This window comes from Octopus sinensis, linkage group LG14, assembly GCF_006345805.1.
Source record: "Octopus sinensis linkage group LG14, ASM634580v1, whole genome shotgun sequence".
Lineage (NCBI taxonomy): Eukaryota > Metazoa > Mollusca > Cephalopoda > Octopoda > Octopodidae > Octopus > Octopus sinensis.
In genome coordinates, this window is record NC_043010.1 from 57,204,964 (window position 1) to 57,226,389 (window position 21,426).

Here is a 21,426-nt window from a genome sequence, read left to right on the forward strand (position 1 = left end):
TTTTTGTGCCTTATAATTTAACACACTCACCGGTAAAATTTCCATTTCTTTCTTATTTTTATTTTCTAAAATTTTCGTTGCATCTTTCAACCTTTTCAATAGTCTTGATTCTCAGTACTATTGAAAAGGTTGAAAGATGCAATGAAAATTTTAGGAAAATAAAAATAAGAAATAAGTGGAAATTTTACTGGTGAGTGTGTTAATTATAAGGCACAAAAAGAAAATGACTCTCCCCAGACACAACAGAATAATAATAATAATAATAATAATAATAATAATAATAATAATAATGATGATGATGATGATGATGATGATGATGATGATGATGATGATGATGATGATGATGATGATGATGATGATGATGATGATGATGATGATGATGATGATGATAATAATAATAATAATAATAATAATAATAATAGTAATAATAATAATAATAATAATAGTAATAATAATAATAATAATAATAATAATAATAATAGTAATAATAATAATAATAATAATAATAATAATAATTGTTCCCAAGCTAAGTACAAGATCACCTATTTTAGAGTTAGGAGTTTTATTTATTGAAGCCTGCTTCATTTCTGACTTATTTATTTAATTGACACTGGATGGATGAAAGGCAAAGATGATATTAAAAATGGAGCATATCACGAGACATTCAATAAAATTCTCCAATGAATTTGGTGTAGAATAGTATATGAATAAAAATGTTTTCTTACCCAGTGACTTTAGCAACAATAACAGTGTGTTCTGGTAATTCCAATGTAAAATCTGGAATGGCCATAATTGCCATTGGGTATTGTGATAAAATATTTAAGTTAAATGCTGTTTGAAGTAAAATGTCTTGTGACTGGAGAGCCGAGGTAGCAGACTGCTTACCAAACTGGTGGTTGCCCAGTTCAAATTCCTCTCCTATTAATTGCTGTCTCTGGGCAACACACTTCATTGTTATTGGGAATATAAGAGATAGAATGCTTTCTTGTAGTAGACTAGTGTCTCTGCCAGGGAAAAGGTATTCGTCTCACCCACTTAATGCTACAGAAACTGGAGTTCAATATTTGACAGAGGGATTGTTGTTGTTGTTGTTGGAGATTAACAGGGATTGAACTGTTTGAAGTTGCTGATGGCCTCTGTGGTGTGCATAATAGCAACATGCACTTGTACAAACACACACATTCTCCCGATATTCACTAACACATGCACAAACACTGTATCACATGCACATCAACACACACACACACACACATTTCTTCATACATATTTTGCACTCACCCCACAAACATTTACACACACACATTCTGACACATTTTGCACGTGTGTATATTTACACATTAAAACATATATCTACACAGTCATGTACACATTATTTCACTCTAGTCCTGTCAGTATTGACGAAGAAAAAGAATGCCTGTTAAAAATTCCTATTCCATTCTCCCAAATAATTATAATTACTGAATTAATCGTTACTGATAATGGTTTAATTTTTTTATTGGTTTAAATTGTTTGATATCCTGAGTGAGATCAGTATTTCTTGCTTCTTACCTGAGTGTTTGGCGGCAGAGCTCTTATCATGGCTGTTGTTTGCCACTCTTTTTCTAATCCTTCTTCTGGACAAAACTGATTCTGGGATCTCATTGATGAAGTATTTCTATGTATTATTTCTTCCTGGTTTCCTTTCAAAACAACTGGACTGTTTGTCTGATAGATCAGCTGCCCAATTTCATTTCTTGATTGGTACGTTTGCTTATCTTCCGTTCTTCTCACAGAGCCATTCCTCACATTGTTACATCTCACAATGCACAGTGTTATGGCAATTACAATTGCAACAGAGACGATGACTGTTACAGCAACAATTATAATTAAAAACGTGACATCTATTGTGTTATCTGATTGTGATTGTACCGCAGTTGACATTAGTGATGTCTTGTTACTAACAGTCAGTGTCAAAGACACACTAGTTGTTGCTGACAGAACTGGAGTACCGCTGTCTTTCACAGCAAACTCCAGTTCATATGATCCGGCATCATTTTGGTAAACTGTGCGAGAGAAAGTCAACACACCAGTGTAAGGATTAACAGCAAACAACTGCTTATTATTTCCGCTCAGAATTTCATATTTGAGGAATGCATTTTTTTTACTATCTCTGTCTGATGCTCTCAGAACTGTGATGTCATTCTTACTTTGTGGATGATAGTGGACATCAAGTCTGAATGGATTGACACTGGGAAATGTAAAATAAGGTGCATTGTCATTTTCATCTAAAACTTTGACAATAACATTGGCTGTGTTGTTTAACGATGGTATTCCATTGTCTTTAACAAAAACAAGGAATTCATAAGTGTTTTGTTGTTCTCTGTCCAATGTTTTGGAAGTTGAAATAAATCCATAGTCAGTTATGTGAAATGGTAAATTATATTTGGTTTTTCCTGGGATCAAAGAATATGTCAACCGCCCTCCATCGCCCAGATCAGGGTCCGAAGCATTGATAAATCCAATTGGAAAATTAGGCTTTTCATTCTCATATGTTAGAAAATTAAATATTTTTTTTGTGAACTGTGGTTTTACATCATTGACGTCCAACACTGCAATCACCATATTCTTGTGGGTCCTTAAAGGTGGAATGCCTTTATCTTCACATGTAATGGTAACTGCATGTTTTTCTTTTACTTCTCTATCTACGCGTTTCTGAACTATGATTTTGTATTCATTTTCTTGTAATTTTACGAGTTTGAACTTTTCATGTTGAAGTTTGCAGGTCACTTTGCCGTTATTATCAAAATCATCATCAGTGACGATTACATATGCAATGAAACTGCCGGCATCAGCATCTTCCGCAACAGTTGTTTCATTCTCTGAAGATCGTAAAATAAAGTCAACATCAATTAAAGGGGGATTGTTTTCCTGATTGATAATGTTTAATTGCAAAATTGCCAGGGAACTTAATGCTGGGCTCCCCTTATCTGTGGCTTCAACAAAAATCTTGTAAGATGATTTATCATCAAAATGGAATTTCTCGTGTAAAGTCACCTCTCCTGTAGTTGAATTCAGCCGGAAGTGATTTTTAGCAATGTCATAAGTTTTTGAACTAAAGTGGTAAGTGATCTGACCATTTTTACCAGAATCCTGATCTGTGGCAGATAAAGTAACAATAGGTTTGTCGTTTTTATGAATTTTTCTGATTGAAATGTTATAAATACTTTGTGTGAAAGACGGTAGGTTATCATTGGCATCCATTATAGTAATCTGAACATTGAGTTTACTGAGCATTGGATGGAATCCTTCATCTGTGGCTATGATTGCTACATTGTAAAGATCTTTGCTTTCTCTATCTAATTTACCTACTAAAACAAGGTCTAGTTTAGCAGTCCCATCTAATCTTTTGGAAACTGATAATGAAAATGGCAAGTCTATCGTTTTCTCCAGTCGGTAAATGATTTGGGAATTTTGGGCCCCAACATCTTTGTCGATGGCATTTGGGATTGATTTTGTTGTTCCTTTGCCATCAGTTTCTGAAAACATCAGATCAATCATTTCACTGGGAAACTGAGGTTTGTGGTCATTAATATCTTCTATTATTACTTTAATTTTCAAAATTTTCATAAAGGTTTTCATGCGATGCACAACAACTTTGATAATCCTGAAGCAGTCAGAGTTGTAGGTACAAAGGGATTCAGCATCCAATCGCTGAGTCGTGAATAATTTCCCGCCCTGAGTGACATTAAACAACTGTGAAGTTGTCAGCCGGCCTACTATTTGCGTGAATGTTATCATTCTGTGGTTGTCTTGGTGGCCACTGTCGTGTAAACGGGCATCTTTAGCAATGTCCCCTACAAATGTGTTTGAGCTCTTTTCCTCTTTGACATGATAGATGATATCAACAGAGAGGCAGAGCACCGGAAGTAAAATGAAGACAAAGTGTGTGTATTGGTGGCAAGTCATTATCTCTAAGGAGATGGCAAGTTGAGTAAATATTTCCAGTTATTCTGAAACAGAGAAAGAAAGCAGAGTTAGTGATAAACATTGTATAAAATATCACACGGAGAGGGAATAGCATTAAATCATACACAGAAAAAGAGAGCACAACACACATGTGGTTACATGCACGCACAATTATTTGCTGATGCAGACACATGCACAGGGACACAGGTATTCAGACACATGCGTTTCTGCACAAATATATGCATACAAACACAGTTGAATGTGCACACACACATGCACGTGTCTACACACTTTTACATATGTACATACATATACATATGAACAAGCATGTGGAGACACACACACACACACACACACACACACACACACACATCTACACTCGTTTACATGTACTTGGATATCCACATAAACACATAATTATGTACATACACAACTGAATGTGAACACATATGTACACGCCAATACATACCAACTCATGTGCAGATGTGTATATTTGCCAAAGTATGCATAGACAGAGATAATGTATGAAAATGCATATAAAGATGTGTACACAAAGTTGAAGTGATATATTCATCATTCATCTGGTTGCTGTTAATTAATTTTCTAATTTAAAATTCAGGGAAGTTTGTAATAATAATAATAATAATGGGTACTCGACCAGAAGAAAATTCTAACTGGCCCCACCTGCAAGGTCATGTGCTGTTTATCTTGATATGAGATCACCATGTTGCGCACATATGGTTGTGATGCATGTGCCAAGTGTACCCTTATCAGACGGGTAGTCATGATGGGTATACTGGGGTTTGTATATTTTACCCCAGTGTCACTTTGATGGCATGCACTGCTCTCTCACTCAATAATAATAATAATAATAATAATAATAATAATAATAATGATGATGATGATGATGATGATGATGATGATGATGATGATAATGATGATGATGATGATGATGATGATAATAATAATAATAATAATACTAATGATAATAATAATAATAATAATAATAATAATAATAATTATACAGTGGAGTATAAATTAAGACATGACAGAGTTGGCCAATATCTCCACTGGCTAATAAGCCGGCATTACAATATCAAAACTGCCGACAAGTGGTATAATCACCAGCCTGAGGCTGTAACTGAAGGAGAAAATGTAACCATTCTGTGGGACTTTCCAGTACATACAGACCGAACCATCAAGGCCAATAAACCAGATATTGTTGTGAAAGACCAAAACAATAAAGTTTGCTTATTGATCGACATGAGCATCCCCTGTGATCATAATATCTCAGCGAAAGAGTTTGACAAGCTCAGAAAATATAAAGACCTACTCATTGAAATTGAGAAAATGTGGCATCTCAAGGCGGTTACAATACCAGTGATCGTAGGAGCACTAGGAATGATCAAGAAGGGAACCGAAAATTATATGAGAATGATCCCTGGCTTACCATCCCTGCAAGAAGTGCAAAAGATTGTCTTAACTGGTACATCACACGTATTGAGAAGAGCATTGTCGATGTGAGAACTGTTGCTGCTCATGTATTTTAATTTAACTTAAAAAAAAAAAAAAAAAGAATGAACGAACTATTGAGTTTGGTTTAATGGCCTACCAATGTATACTATGAATTTCTTTGCCCTAGGAGTCGGGAAGACACTCGGCAAGAAATGGAAGCAAATTTGAAAGAAGAGAAAAAATAATAATAATAATAATAATGAATAGCCTAATGCAGTATGGCAGTGGCTCTCATGGCTTCTGGTCTTAACTGATTGGAAGTGTTATCATGTACATTGTTTTGTCTTGGTATAAAAAGATGAGCTACAGCAAATATTCTGCTCAATACCACAGATTTTCTTGTCAGTTGTTTGACCTTAAACCAGTTGAACATGTCCTTTAGTGGCTGACGATATGTGCATCTCTGACCACAAGCAGAAGTAGTGGAGGAGCATCAAAGCCATGTTTTGAGAGGAATTGTTTGGGGTTTGAATAATTCACTTTTGGAAACATGGGTGTTTCGTTCATCGTCCTTAAACAAACCTTATTCAGAGACCTTTTGAATGGGATGGGCTACTTGACCTGAAAAGCAAAAAAAAAAAAAAATTCACCTACAAGATCATGCTTATCTTAATATGAGATCACCATGATGTATGTGCCAGGTGTAGCCTCACCAGTCAGGTGTTCACAAAGGCTTTGTATATTTGGACTCCAGCATCACTTTGATGGCATCTGTTACTCTCTCACTCAGTAATAATAATAATAATCTTTTCTTTACTCTATTATCCATAAGGTCTTGAAGGGATACAAAAATATGAAACTTTCACTAGGAGTTACAAAAAAGGAAAGAAAATGTGGAGTGCGAAAGACATATTAACAAATAAAAATAGAGGAACTAAAGAATGTTAAATAATAACTGGAAAGACATACAGGCATATGTTGGCTTAAGTCATTTTGATTTAAGCCATTCTTGATTATGCTTTGGGTTTCAAAAATAATATATGGAAAAGTAAAAATCAAGTTAACTCATTTTACTCAAGTTTTCGTCTGTCTGCCACAAATATTGGAATTGTAAAATCACTAGAAAAGAGTTAAGAGCACATAAAATCACAGGAAGTCATGGGATGAGGTGGTCAAGCATGACCTTTGAATGTTGGGTCTGACATAGGCAATGACGAAAGACCGAGACCTCTGGAGATATGCTGTGACTGTGAAGACCCGACAAATAACGTGAGTTCATGGCTGTTTCCTGCACCAGCTTCACATAGAAGCCCCAGCCCATCCAAAGTGCCTTGGATCGCAGGACGGCCTGCTGTGCTTACCTTGGATCGTAGGGTGAGCTGCTGTGCTTGAGGAGACCTATTGAGTCAGGTATATCAACATCAAAAAAATCAAATGGAAATTGTAGTTGTGATCCCTGTGCTGGTGGCACATTAAAAGCACCATCTGTATGTGGCTGATGCCAGCGCCTCCTTGACTGGCCTCCGTGCCAGTGGCATGTAAAAAGCACCAACCGATCATGGCCATTGCCAGTCTCTCCTGGCACCTGTGCTGGTGGCACATTAAAAGTACCCACTACACTTACAGAGTGGTTGGCGTTAGGAAGGGCATCCAGCCGTAGAAACACTGCCAGATCAGATTGGAGCCTGGTACAGCCTTCTGGCTTTCCAGACCCCGGTCAAACCGCCCAAACCCATGCTAGCATGGAAAACGGACACTAAATGATGATGATGATGATCCAAAGAACGAAACAAGTATGTAACAGACGGCAATAAAAACATACGGACAGATGGATGATACAAAGACAGACAGGAAAACCATGACAGAAGATTTGTGGCTTTCTGTTCATCAGTCAAGCTTCCAATCATCATTACAGTTTCGGCCTGTTACTCTTGTATACATGTATAAATATATATATATATATATATATAAATTGATTAGTATTTTCTCCATTCTACTAGCAGTAATGATCAAGGAGGAACAAATATACTACACTAAGTGTAGTATACTACTAGTGTTGTATATATATATATATATATATATATATATATATATATATATATATATATTGACACACCTACACAATGGACTTCTTCCAGTTTCTGTTCCACCAAATAAACTCACAAGGCTTTTGATCAACTTGGATTTATAGTAGAAGATACTTGTCCAAGGTACTGTGCAGTGGGACTGAACCCAAAACCATGTGGCTGTAAAGCATACACCTCAAACACGTAGCTATGCCTGCATTAATAGCCACACCTGTGCCAGTTACCATGCCTGCATCTAGTGTATATAACTTAATATACATACATACATTATACATTCATAGATACATAAGTGCTTACATATACATACACACACATACATGCTTGTACATATATAAGTGCATATATGAATATGCAGATTAAAACACATCCGCTCTGTTACTCAAACACACACACACACACTCACTCCAAATCAAGGAATGATGGAACACCTGCAAAATCTCCCACACCCCACCCACCACCACCATCACCACCACTGTTTTCTAGAACATTTGTAGAAATTAGTGTTTCTCATAATAATTTAATCACTTTTGTCGTGTGGTTTTATTTGTGGAATTTGAAAAAAAAAAAAACCAAACCAACCAAAAAGATACCATTTCTATTTTTACTCCTTTACTTCTATTTTTACTCCTTCATGGCCATTTTGTTTTCTAATTAAGATTTGTGAATTCCTACATTTTTTATTAAAGATTAATATTTATTATTTGCAGTTATTTTTATTCAAATTGTTGTTTGATGTAATTAGATGGTGCGAGGTCTCTCTCTCTCTCTCTCTGTTTTAGGATTGTTGGCTCTCATCTGAAGAATGTAAATATTTGTTATTCTCACTTTGAAAATAATGGTTATGACTTCTATAAGCTGCATCTAATGACATTGAACATTGTTTGAGAAGTCTGGGGAAATCAAGAAAGAGGAACCGCAGACAGGGAAGGGTCAGTGTTCAAGAGATGTCAGGAGAATCACAAATCAGGATTCTTCTAGCAGGAATTAGACCACTATTTCTTTATTGAACAATTTCATTACAAACAATTGAAGAAAGGAATTCAGACATACCATTAGAAATAATCCAAAGTTTTGGAGTTGTATTTGTCTGGTAAGTAATTCGATCTGAGACTGGGTGTTGAAACTGAAGTAATTACACCGTGGAAAAGCTATTCTGATCAGCTAACAATACACAAAGCTGTTCCTTTCAAATGTATTTCTATTTCATGAGCTATCAAAATTGTGGTCAACCCATTGTTATGACATGACCCCTGACTTGTAGACCGTCTGCAGTACAACTCCCATGTCAGCGGCCAGGTTGCAGCTATGAGAGAGAAATTTTGCTTTTCATTCATTAAACAAATAGTTACACATTAGTCAAGACAAGTGTGAATTAATTATATATACAGGCCTCTGGCATTTATAAAGTGTTAAATGCTTTTGGTATGCAAATTAGGGACTCCTTCATGGAGTAACTGCTGCATTTGTTGAGTATATAAACAGTTTGGCTGCTCATTTCTCTGGAGACTGCCTGAATGATGTGAATGTCTCTGATGAAAACCCAATAATGTCTGAAAATTGATTAAGATTGTTCATTTATTTTTATTTTCCTTTTGCAGAAAAATGGCTAAAATTTGCCCTGTTTATAATTATTCCATACATTACATATACATACCTCTAAATCTACATTTAAGAATTTTTATGTCATTCTTTGGCAGCCAAACATTATTCTGAAACAATATTTTCCAATGCTGGATACACAAGCAGAACTTCTCTATGCATAGGATGGATATAAGGTTAATATAACACGAGGAAGGAAGATATCGAATTTTAATGGATTACAACATTAGTTTCTTCAATGCATACACCACCTTTAAATTGCTGAGTTTATATTCATATGCCACAACACAAAATTGTTCTTTGTAATTATTATATACCAGAATATTTTTCAGCCACAGTCACGTGTGGGTACTTCATTGGGTGGAAGATGATTAAGCACTGTTAGAATTCTCTGGGTCTACATTACAATAGCAACAACAGAGTAAAGCAGCGTTCTTGGTACTCATAGCAGTAAGGGGAAAAAAAAGGGACAATTTTTATGTGGCACCAGCACAGGGGCGTTTTACATGCCACCACTATGAGTGGATTTTATGCAAGAACTGGTACCTGCAAGGCAAAAACCTCTTGACTGAGAGAGGGGGTGGGGGCGTGGCTATAAAGGACATGCCTGTATGTAGGGATGGTCACGATTTTACTTAGCTTGACATATCTTCCCAAGTACCACAAATCGCCAGAAGTTCCGGTCTTTTGTCATGTCCTCAGTGGGGCCCAGTGTCTGAAGATTCTTTCTCACCATGTTGTCCCCCATCTTCCTAGCTCTACCCCTTCCACAGGTTCCCTCCACAATTAGGCCATTGACACCTCTTTATGCAGCTGTCTTCACCCAACCAGTGCACTCTTGCACACAGCATCTGGGGCCTCTTACACCCAGTTTTTCTCTTAAAGCCATTTACACTTTGTTGCACATGCACACTGACATTTCCTGCCCAGTGGAGCAGGCTGGCTTCGTTTCTCTCAAGCCTTCACAAGTCCTCTCTAGCCATAGCCCATGTTTCACTGCCACGAAGCATAGCCGCACATACACAAGCATCATACAATCTGTCTTCCATTCTGAGGGGGAGGCCCTTATTACAAACAAAGATGAAGCTCTCTGGATTTTGCCCAGCCTGTTCTTCTTATTCTAGCAGCTAGACTTTTAGAACTTCCTCCTCCAGTGTTAACTTGGTCACCTAGGTAACAGAAGCTATCTACAGCTTCTAAGGATCTCCCTGAGCATTTCAGGAAGTCTTTTCTCCCGACATTCTTAGTGTTTATTGTACCTGCATGGAAAATGGACGTTAAAGGATGATGATGATGATGTATATATACATACATACGTGTGTGTGTGTGTGTGTGTGTGTGTGTGTGTGTGTGTGTGTGTGGTGTGTGTGTGTGTGTGTGTGTGTAGGCATGTGGCTTAATGGTTAGCATGTTGCACTCATGATTGTAAGATGGTGGCTTTGATTCCCGGACAAAGTGATACGTCCCTTTATTCCGTGCTGGTCCAGTCCACTCAGCTGGCAAAAGGGCATAATTCTGCAATGGACTGCCATTCCATCCAGTGGGGGACTATTTACTTTACAGAAGCATGGCAATGTGTAACTGATATATTTTTAAAGCAATGTGGGTGGCAAGCTGGGCAAAATACATAAGAGTCTGCCAATGAATGAAGATAAAGACAAGAGGTTGTATTACCTTGCTAAACAGGAAGATAGAAAATAAGAGTTTGGAGTAAAAAATATTTTCATCAGTAGGCCATTCTGGAGTGCTGTGATGCACAAATGCATACAAATGCATGTGCACCACATACACACACACACACACATTACATACATGTGTGTGTGTCTATGCATGTGTGTGTCTAGATGCTTATGTATATATATATATATAGGGACAGGAGTGGCTGTGTGGTAAGTAGCTTGCTTAGCAACCACATGGTTCTGGGTTCAGTTCCACTGAGTGACACCTTGGGCAAGTGTCTTCTACTATAGCCGCTCAGGCTGACCAAAGCCTTGTGAGTGGGTTTGGTAGACAGAAACTGAAAGAAGCCTGTCGTGTATATGTGTGTGTGTGTGTGTGTGTGTGTGTGTGTGTGTGTGTGTTTGTGTATCTGTGTTTGTTCCTCCAGCATTGCTGTGTTTGTTCCTCCAGCATTGCTGTGTTTGTTCCCTCAACTGATGCAGGTGTGTTTATGTCCCTGTATCTTAGCGATAGAAAAAGTAGGGCTTACAAAGTTTGCTTGACTATAGGGAGTGCTCCAGCATGGTCACAGTCAAACGACTGAAACAAATAAAAGAATATATATATATATTTATATGTGTATGTATGTATATACGTATGTGTGTATGCATGTATACACACATGCACTCATAATGTTTGTAGCCTAAGAAAGTGACAATAAATTTCCCCAAAGTGTCTCATGCAGACTTTATGAGTCATTTCAGAATGAATGAGTTCAGTGAAAGAATGAAGGAATGAGTTCAGTGAAAGAATGAAGGAATGAGTTCAGTGAAAGAATGAAGGAATGAGTTCAGTGAAAGAATGAAGGAATGAGTTCAGTGAAAGAATGAAGGAATGAGTTCAGTGAAAGAATGAAGGAATGAGTTCAGTGAAAGAATGAAGGAATGAGTTCAGTCATTTGTTGACAACGTCAATATTTGGCTCTGCCTGTCGTACGGGGTTCTGTGTCGGGTAATTGTCTAAGGAATATTGAACACCTATTCCCATTTATGTCAAACATCTATTCTCTACAACAGGATTAGGTGTAGGGGAAAGAGAGAACATCTGAAGATATTCTTGAGAATATACAGCTTTGACAACAAGTGTTTGTTTGTATACGTCCATGTAACTTAGCAGTTTGGCAAAAGAGACCAGTAGAATGAGTATCATCATCATCCTCATCATCGTTTAACGTCCGCTTTCCATGCTGGCATGGGTTGGACGATTTGACTGAGGGCTGGTGAACCAGATGGCTGCACCAGGCTCCAATCTTGATCTGGCAGAGTTTCTATAGCGGGATGCCCTTCCTAATGCCAACCACTCCTAGAGTGTAGTGGGTGCTTTTAAGTGCCACCGGCACAGGGGCCAGTCAGGCGAAAAAGAAGTACTAGGTTTGATTTATTTGATTGAAAACCCTCTCAAGGTGGTGCTCCAGCATGGCCACTGCCAAATGACTGGAAACATAAAAAAAAACTTTAAGAAAATAAAAAAAATATGAAATTCTTCTAAGAATGTATTTAATAAAAAAATGTTATAAGTCCTTAATGGTGGTGCTCCGGCATGGCCGCAATCAAGTGATTGAAACAAGTGGAAGAATAAAAGAATGTTATAAGGGTTAACTGAAATTGAAGACGTCTGGAATTGTTGACTAAAGATCATTTTGATTGTTGCTTTGGTCTGTCTTTATTCATGACTCAAAAATGTTTGTCAAGAACATTAATAAACTCTTTTCTGCCATAATCCTAGCAGGAGGAGGAGCAACTCATTCGAAATCTGTGAATTCCACTGCCATTCACTCACTCTCTCTCTCTCTCTCTCTCTTTCTGTCTCTCTCTCTCCCCCCACCTTATTTCATTGTCTCTCTTTGACACAGGTTTTTCTCTCTCCTCAGTATTACGCTTCTTTCATTCTCTCTTTCTCTTTCTTCACATACATATACTCACACACAACACATGTAATACATATAATATATGTATATATGTATATATTAATTATTAATTAATACATATGATGTGTATATAGATCAGATTGGAGCCTGGTGCAGCTGCTGGCTCTTCAGACTTCAGTCAAACCGTCCAACCCATGCCAGCATGGAAAACGGATGTTAAATGATAATGATGATGATGATATGAATATATAATTATATATATATATGTATGTATATTTCTATATATATGTATCTGTGTGTGTGTGTGCATGTGTGTGTGTGTGTGTGTGTGTGTGTGTGTGTATATATATATATATATATATTCTGATTTTTACAGTCAAGTTTACTCCTTCAATTTTCAATGGTTTTGCTTACCCTCCCAGGAAATCTCTCCGTTTCCTCATAGCAGAAGTAACCATTGCCTTACTGAGATCTGTCGCAAAATGGTGTACACAGCCATGGAACTCCAAATCAAGTTACTTAATCTTAAGTAAAGGATATCTTGTCGGAAAAAGATGAATGAAAACAATATTTCCTTCTAATCAAACGAACTGAGAGAGATAATCATTATAGACTTGAACACCCTTCAATCCTGTGTTAAATTCCAGTCATTAATAAATCTATATCTTCTTGTTAAACACTTTTCAAGTCAGGTATTTTGTGTCCATGTATTTATCTATTATCTTTTGATCATATTACAAAATTGTTTTCATATAAACTGCCGCATCTTGTTTGTTTAGTTGAAGGAAGTAATTACCAAGAATGGCATCGAATGTTTTGATGATAACAGAGTGAGTAGAGCAGATTGTTTATTTTCTGACTGCAAACTAAACTTGGCTCTAGAATAAATTGCCACATTAAACAATGCTTCAAAGAGATAATAATGAGTTTGTGTGAAATACAATCTCATGTTTGAGCAGATCATGTTATACTTTCGGTAGCAGCTATTGTTGCAGTGATGTCCAGAAAGTCTGTTTCATGTCGTAGCAGTTCCACTCACTTTATTCATTCTATGGCTTCCCATTCTTTGCTTTGATGCCAGGCCTGCTATCGCAAGAATTCATAATCTGCTGCTGCTATTGTGATGGGGTTTTCTGGGGTCAGATACTTAACCCTACTTGTTTCAGTTTACCAAACTGGAAAAATTGGGAATAATCTCTTTAGAATATAAATCTGTTATAGATTATATGTTTTAATCAGTCATCTCAAACAGGTCAAGGGTCATGTGTTATTTGGGTACACAAAAGCTGATATTGGAAGGGTTTGATTTTAGCCTGGTGTCACTAAAACATGACCAGCAGGGATGAATGGACATTTGTTGTCTTTGCATGTATTAGAACATTATCAAGCATAAAGTAATTATAACTTAATTAAGTCAATAAAACATGATTTGGCTACCAAGAACAATATTGCTCTGATTCTACTGAACGACATTTTCATTTTATAATCTCTTCTTCAATAATTTGGAAATCAGAATTGGATTGTGGTTAGTTGAAGTGATTTTGCAGGACATTAGCCTGGATTCTGCATTTAATGCAGCTAGTTATGAAATCTCTGGAACATTTTGCGCTTACAGTAGGAATAAATCCCTTTTTTTATCACTTGTTTGAGGAAGAATTCAAACCTCTCCATTATATTATTTCCATGGTGATTTCCAAGAACCATTCTATTTCAATTTTTCTTAGATCAGTTAGTTAGCGACTATAGGAAAGTGTTTGATTAATTAACTCATGTTGAATTGATTAATAGAACTTATACTCAGTTTATTTTTCTTAAAAAACATTATTATGGTTATTAAATGTTTAATCATCAGAGTTTGTATTTCTAACATTTAAATCAACCCTTTTACAATTGTTTAGGAGTTCTATTCCTACATAGTCTTAGACTGGATTTGAACTAGGAATCTTTGTCTTCAAACTAGTTTAAATCCAATGTGAGACCATGTACATATCCAGAAATACACCCTCCCCCACACTTAACGATGAATAGAGATGTTTAGTGTACCTGTAAATATTGTGTGTGGGTATGTGTGGGTGGGTGTGTGTGAATATGTGGATACACACACAAACACAGACACACACACACATGCACACACACACATACACACACACAAATATATAAACCAGAGAGCAGCCCCCATATTTTCCATACCTGCCATCTCTGAAGATCGTATGTATTAGATAGCTGTTCTGTCTTTTGATATCAGTTATCAAAAACCCAGTGCAAAACCAATTGGTCTGAATGGCTGTAATGAATCTATAATACTGTATACCTTGATTGATACACACACACGCGACTGGTTTCCACACAGTTTCCACCTGCTCAATTCATTCACAAGTCATTGGTTGGCCTAGGGCCATAGTAGAAGTCACTTGTCCAAGATTCCATGCTGTGGAACTGAACCTGAAAACACGTGGTTGAGAAGCTTGTCAAAAGTGCGTATAAAGCATGTGCAGTAATGTACAAATGTCTGGGAAGTGAACAGTGTATGTGTCAGATACATGCTTGCGTGTGTATGGAGGGGAGAAAATCAAGTGTAGTGTTGGCGAATCTCAGGAAGCATGGAAGTTTTGAAGGATGCAGTGCTCCAACACTAACAACTGATGCCGGCAGTTTGTTCTATGCTTCAGCAACTCTTAGCGTGAAAAAATGTTTCCGAACGTCATGGGAGCTGTGCTGTTTTCTGACTTTGTAAACATGTCCATGGGTGTTAGACAGGTGGAGTTTGAAAAGGTGCTCAGAGTTATTGTTTGTATCTATATATTTGTGTGTGTGTGTGTGTGTGTGTGTGTGTGTGTGTGTGTGTGTGTGTGTGTGTGTGTGTGTGTCTGTGTGTGTGTGTGTGTCTAGCTCTCTCTCTCTCTCTCTCTCTCTCTCTGTGCATGTACACACACAACATTTCAAGCATAAAGTCAATGTCTAGGATGTATTTGTAGTTTATAGTCCATTTATTTGCCAGAGAACCACGACAGTGCCAAGTTGGTCTGGTTTCTTTTTAAGGTCCCCTTCATTTCTTCATTGCGATTCTTCCCATGCTCGCTCAGACCATTTTTATTTATATATTCATGTATTATATCCTTGCTTATTGTCATTTAGAAATGGAATCTAGTTTTGGTCATTCATACCGTTGCCTGCTGCTAGTGTTGTTTCTATCGAAACCTGTTAGTCTACTTTGTTTCAACTTATCTCACAACAACTCGGACAATTAACGAAGGACAAAGTACTACAAAGCACTAACACCCTCGTTATTAATATATTGCTATCAATATCATCTGCAATTCTGTTTATTAGTAGTCTTCATTATCTAATTAGGAGAAACAAATGACATTGGTTCTGCTGTCATATCTAACTTGTAGCCTAATAATTCATTTAATTACTCACAATAACAGTTATTGAACATCTCGTTAGTGATATTATCTTAATTATGATATAAATCTTTGATTAAGGCTGCAATGGCTATGAGGTTGTTCTGGAGCACTGACCACTTGGTCATAAGTTCAAGCCTTTTAGCTAAGTATAGCCATTTAGTTGTGTTCCTTGTGAAGGCTCTGATCCTCAATGCTCCAGTGTCATGGGGGACAATAAATTCATCTCAAGGTCAAAAACTGAGCTTTCTTATCTTGGTTTTATTTTCATTAATCCTTTCACCACCACCAAACCCACTTCCTTCTAGAGGACCTGGTAGAAAGGGAATCCTACAGCTAATCCCCAGCTGAATGTAATACACATGAAACAATCCAGACATACATTAAGAGTAAAGTAACTCTGATGACCGATATACTAATGTACTACACTGCCCAGTCTATGAATAATAATAATAATAATAATAATAATAATAATAATACCAAACAAATGTAAAATAAGACAGATAAAAATGTTCATTTTGTTGCATTATCTTCTTTGATGATTCGGGTAAATATTGTGACAACATCACAAAATTTATTCTGGGTTTGTTTTAAGAGGTCTGAGTATAAAAAGCATTAAAGAAAGGACAAACTTCCTACTTAATTAAATATTCAATATTAGCAAAAATAATTTTTTTAAAGTTTTAATGAATAGTAATAAACTCCTTTCTTTTAAATTTAGGAAACTCACATTGCGATTTAAAGCGAGATTTTCTTTTGCACCAGCCACTGTTTTGGGTTGTAATCAGTCTCTTAACATGAAAAGGAAATAGTCAAGGCCAGCAGAAAATGTGGAGCATTAAGGGTGCGGGTAACAGTAAATGAGAATCAGAAGAGTTTCCTTGGGTTGGGAGAAGACATAGAGTTGGGGAAATGCCTGTAAACAGGGTACAGATTAGTAATATTAGATTAAGGACTAACTTGGGGCTTCAGTATATTAATCCTTTAGCATTTAAACTGACCATATCTGACCCACTTGTTTTATGTTCAGAATAGCCAGATCCAGCTTCTCACACCTACCCTACAATGTCATTCTAAAAATAAATAATTAAATCGTCAAATTCTTGAAGTTACAAAACTATGCAAGATTAATTCAAAACAATGTGAATAAATAAGCATTGCATTTGATATCACTGGTGGTGCTCCAGCATGGCCACGGCCTTAGGGCTGAAACATAAAAGAATAAAAGAATAATAATCTGAATTCTGAAAGGTTAAAGACATTCCAACCATGACTATGCCATCTTTTTACAGGCATAGTGTCTCTAGGAATACAAAATCCAGTGTGTTGCTTCTTTTAAAACTTGGTCAGATGTGAATTGAAGGCAGTTTGGCTGCAGTTTTTAGTAGGTCAACTGACCGTACAAAGGTTTCATTGATGGGTTGCAAGCCTTGATTGTATGGGTCCCAGTGACATGACAACTGTTGACTGTTTCATGAAAGTATCTGCCTTTCACCATTGTCAAATCAACTTCTGAGGACATTGGAAAGTGAAACGATTTTATTGGAGATTGTTTCAATAATAATTGATTTCAAATGTTTTGTGTGTGAAAGTTGTTTCAATTGAAAATTACAGACACTTATGTTTTCTCCATCCAACGTTTCTTACACTCTCTCTTCACTTTAAAGATATACGTGTGTGTGTATGTATGTGTGTGTGTGTGTGTGTGAGTGTGTGTGTGGAGATGTATGTCTCTCTCCCTCTCTTTTTCCCTCTCTCTCTCTCTATCCCTCCTCTCTCTCTATATATATATATACACACACACACATATATGTATGAATTCCAACTTTTGTCATCTCCTCTAAAAGATACACACACATGTACATGCATACACACACACACACACACAAATAGACAGCTAGTGAGTGAGAAAGAGATCGAGAGACAGACTTGCAAATAGACAGAGAGGAGACTGAGGCCCATTGTCTTTTACAAGTTCTATTGATGCAGCAGGGTGCCTTCAAATCCGTTCAACTCTCTCCACCAGTTCCACAGACATCGAACAAATAACTCATGTAAAATCTCAGCTGTAGTCTAGAATTGAACACACTTCCTCACTTCTTTCTTTCATCTGAATCAATGGGAATTCTATGAAATTTCCAGTGAATTAATGAGAGAGTTTTGAAAAATTCAACGTGAGAAGTTTCCTAATGATCTGAATAATTCAATGTGAAATTGTGTTACAGTATCTTTGAATGACACAAAGAAGAGAACAGGTCAGAGATGAGCGAGGCCATGAGATTTTAACCTCTTTAATCTATTCTAACATGGAACAATTGACTTTAACATTCCAATAATGACATCAGTTGGAGCTGTTTTGGTTGTTGTTTTTTTCTTTTGTTTTGTTTTTAAATTTAATTCTATTTTAATTCTGATCTAATGCTAGCTTCAGTGAAACCAGGAAACTGAAGAAAACCTAAGCAATAAAATAGCTAAAAAAATAGTAATAAACCAAAAGGAAAAGAAAGCGAAAGAGAGAAAGGGTGAGAGAGAGAGATGGAGGGAGAGAGTGAGATAGAGAATGAGAGAACAATATGATAAAAGAATGAGAGGGTTCAATGAAGAAATAGAGAGAAGATGAGAGCTGCTATATTTACCACTGTTGAATTGAAGTGACTACAAAGAGTAGGAAATTATGCGGTTGATATTTTGCTAAAAGACTGCTAAAAATTACTTAAAAATGATCAAAATGATGGAAATAGCAGAAGTTGAGAAGATAAATTTAATTCAGTTAAGGATAAGTTATCAGCAAGCATAAAAGATATGATAGAAATCCATGTGCCTGGTTTAGAGCCAGGATAAAGGACACAACCGGTTTTCATTAGATCACACTGATATATTAAAACCACTATGGTAGGCTGTATCCAAAATTCTGGGTAATTTTTATTGATTGCTAGAATTCCAACTCTTGTCACCTCTTCTAAAAGCTAATAATTCTTGCTTAGCAAGGGAAACAAAATGGAAGTTATTAATCTTTTCAAAATCTCGCTGCTTGGCTCCACTTTCTTGCCATGAAAGAATAAATGTAGTTTAGTTTTGTTACTAAGTTCACCTTCAATTGATATTTTTCCTGAAGGAACTTATAGTCTAATACGTGTTAATGAGTTTTCATTGATTTTTATGGCTTTACATAAATTTGTCATTTGATAGTATTCAGAATTAGCCTACCTTGTGTTACTATCGCTACCAGATGGAAGAAAGTTCCAGCAATAAATTTGGTTTTTCATAGATTTCCTAAAAGACAATTTATTCGGTCATAATTACCAAAGTGAAAAATGTGCATCAATTTATTACTTTGCAGCCTTAGACTTGACAGAGGTAGAATTTGTGGACATTAACAGCAGAAATATTCTTTCATTTGGAGATTTGATTTGGAGCAGTAAAAAGAAAGGAAAAAAGGAAATAAATACAGACTGGCAGACAGGCAGACAGGCAGACAGACAAACAGACAGATTGAAAGAAAGGCAGGCAGAGAGGAAGATAGAAAAGCAGAAAGACAGACAGAAAGAGAGAAAGACAAAATAAAAGGATAGAAAGACCGGAAGAAAGAAAAATAGAGAAACAGAAAGAAATACAAAGGAAAACTGATAGAAAGAAATAAAGACAGAAGAGGAAAGAAGAAGAAGAGGAAAGAAGAAGAAGAAGAAGAGAAGAAGAAGAAGAAGAAGAAGAAGAAGAAGAAGCAGAAGAAGGAGGAGGAGGAGGATGAGGAGAAGAAGAAGGAGAAGAAGAAGAAGAAGAAGGAGAAGAAGAAGAAGAAGGAGGAGGAGGAGGAGGAGGAGGATGAGGAGAAGAAGGAGAAGAAGAGGAAAGAAAAAGAAGAAGAAGGAGGAGGAGGAGGGTGAGGAGAAGAAGAAGGAGAAGAAGAAGAAGAAGGAGGAGGAGGAGGGTGAGGAGAAGAAGAAGGAGAAGAAGAAGAAGGAGGCGGAGGAGGAGGAGGAGGAGAAGAAGAAGGAGAAGGAGGAGGAGGAGAAAACGAAGGAGAAGAAGAAGAAGAAGAAGGAGAAGAAGAAGGAGAAGAAGAAGAAGAAGAAGAAGAAGAAGAAGAAGAAGAAGAAGAAGAAGAGAAACAAACTGACAGACTGACAGACAGACAGACAAGATGGACAGAGAGTGAGAAAGAAAAATAGGATTTGATTGTGATATCTGAAAAGATATCAATTGATTTATTATTACATAGGATATCATATAACTGTAAAGATCACAGCTTCCTGACACCAGATGGTTGGTAAGAGAAGGAAAGCCCCCCCCCCCCGCCAGTCAGCCGTGATTAGATTATTGTTTCAACTCCTACTCTATCCATATTGTGAAGTCACCTCCGACTGTTTTTGGGGGAAGTTGGTGTGATGTTTACTCAACTGTGAATGAATGGTTATGATTGAATGAAGGACTTCTGAAAGCAAACCAAGCCTACTTGCTACCACTACAACCCATGACTGTGCTAAAACCATTGAAAGAAAACTAAATGAAAAACTAATTTCCTATAATGGAGAGAACTGGTTCAATCCCAGTAGGCATCTGAAGCCAAACAGAGCTGATCTGAATGGTGATAACCAGCTAATGAGTGGTATTGATGCAGAGAAAATAAATTCACCTTGTCAAGCCTGAACGCAAGTCAAGTGGAAAGCCTCGATGAAGCATCAAATTTGTGTGTATCATGTTTTTCGAGTTAAATTCTGAAGAGATCTCAAACCTATTCATTCTGCTCCACACCGAGAAAAACAGAAAGTAAAAAGTAATTGTGAAGATAATGTAGCTGGGAAATACTTGATTTATATTCCTACAAACAGTAAGCGGAGCAGGAGGAGGGGGAGAGAGAAAAAGAAAAATCCAACAAAAAAAAAAAACAGCTAAAATCCCTTAATAATCAAAACAATATCAAGTAGTGTTATAATGGTGTCTATGTTGGTTCACAAAGTAGATTTGACTGAATAAAAGTGAGAAATCCTCTTTAGTAACAATAATAGCAGAATTGAAGACAACATAAACTCCAGAATCGTTTTTCACTGAGATTGTGTCAAAGAAATATCCTGACAGGGGTTTTTATAGTTCAAATTTAGCCGAACTATTTCCAGGCTTCCTGTCGGTCAGAATGTGAAAAATGCTGATGACGGGGAAAGTTATACAGATGTCTGATTTCGAGCAATGATTGTCACACTCATCAATCAGGTTGGCAAAAAGATTAAACACACCACAGCGAAATTGCTTTCTCACTGAAATTGCGTTCACACTGAGATAGGCCACATAAAATTACACACACCATGGTCAGATTGCTTTGACAGGGTGATGGCAGACATTTTCCCCCTTTTTC

At 36.7% G+C, this 21,426-nt stretch overlaps 1 protein-coding gene across 4 annotated transcripts in view; it reads right to left on the bottom strand.

Annotated features, from left to right (window-relative positions):
- Window positions 1–21,426, bottom strand: part of LOC115219183 (protocadherin beta-15-like) — a 70,885-nt gene that overhangs the window by 24,857 nt on the left and 24,602 nt on the right. For all 4 annotated transcript variants that reach the window (XR_005001947.1, XM_036509085.1, XM_036509083.1 and 1 more), the window contains exon 2: window positions 1,549–3,989. Coding sequence is in view for 3 of the 4 variants with exons in the window: in XM_036509085.1 (XP_036364978.1) it covers window positions 1,549–3,945 (2,397 nt within the window). In the remaining variant the exon portion in view is untranslated. The remainder of the gene's footprint in view (window positions 1–1,548; window positions 3,990–21,426) is intronic.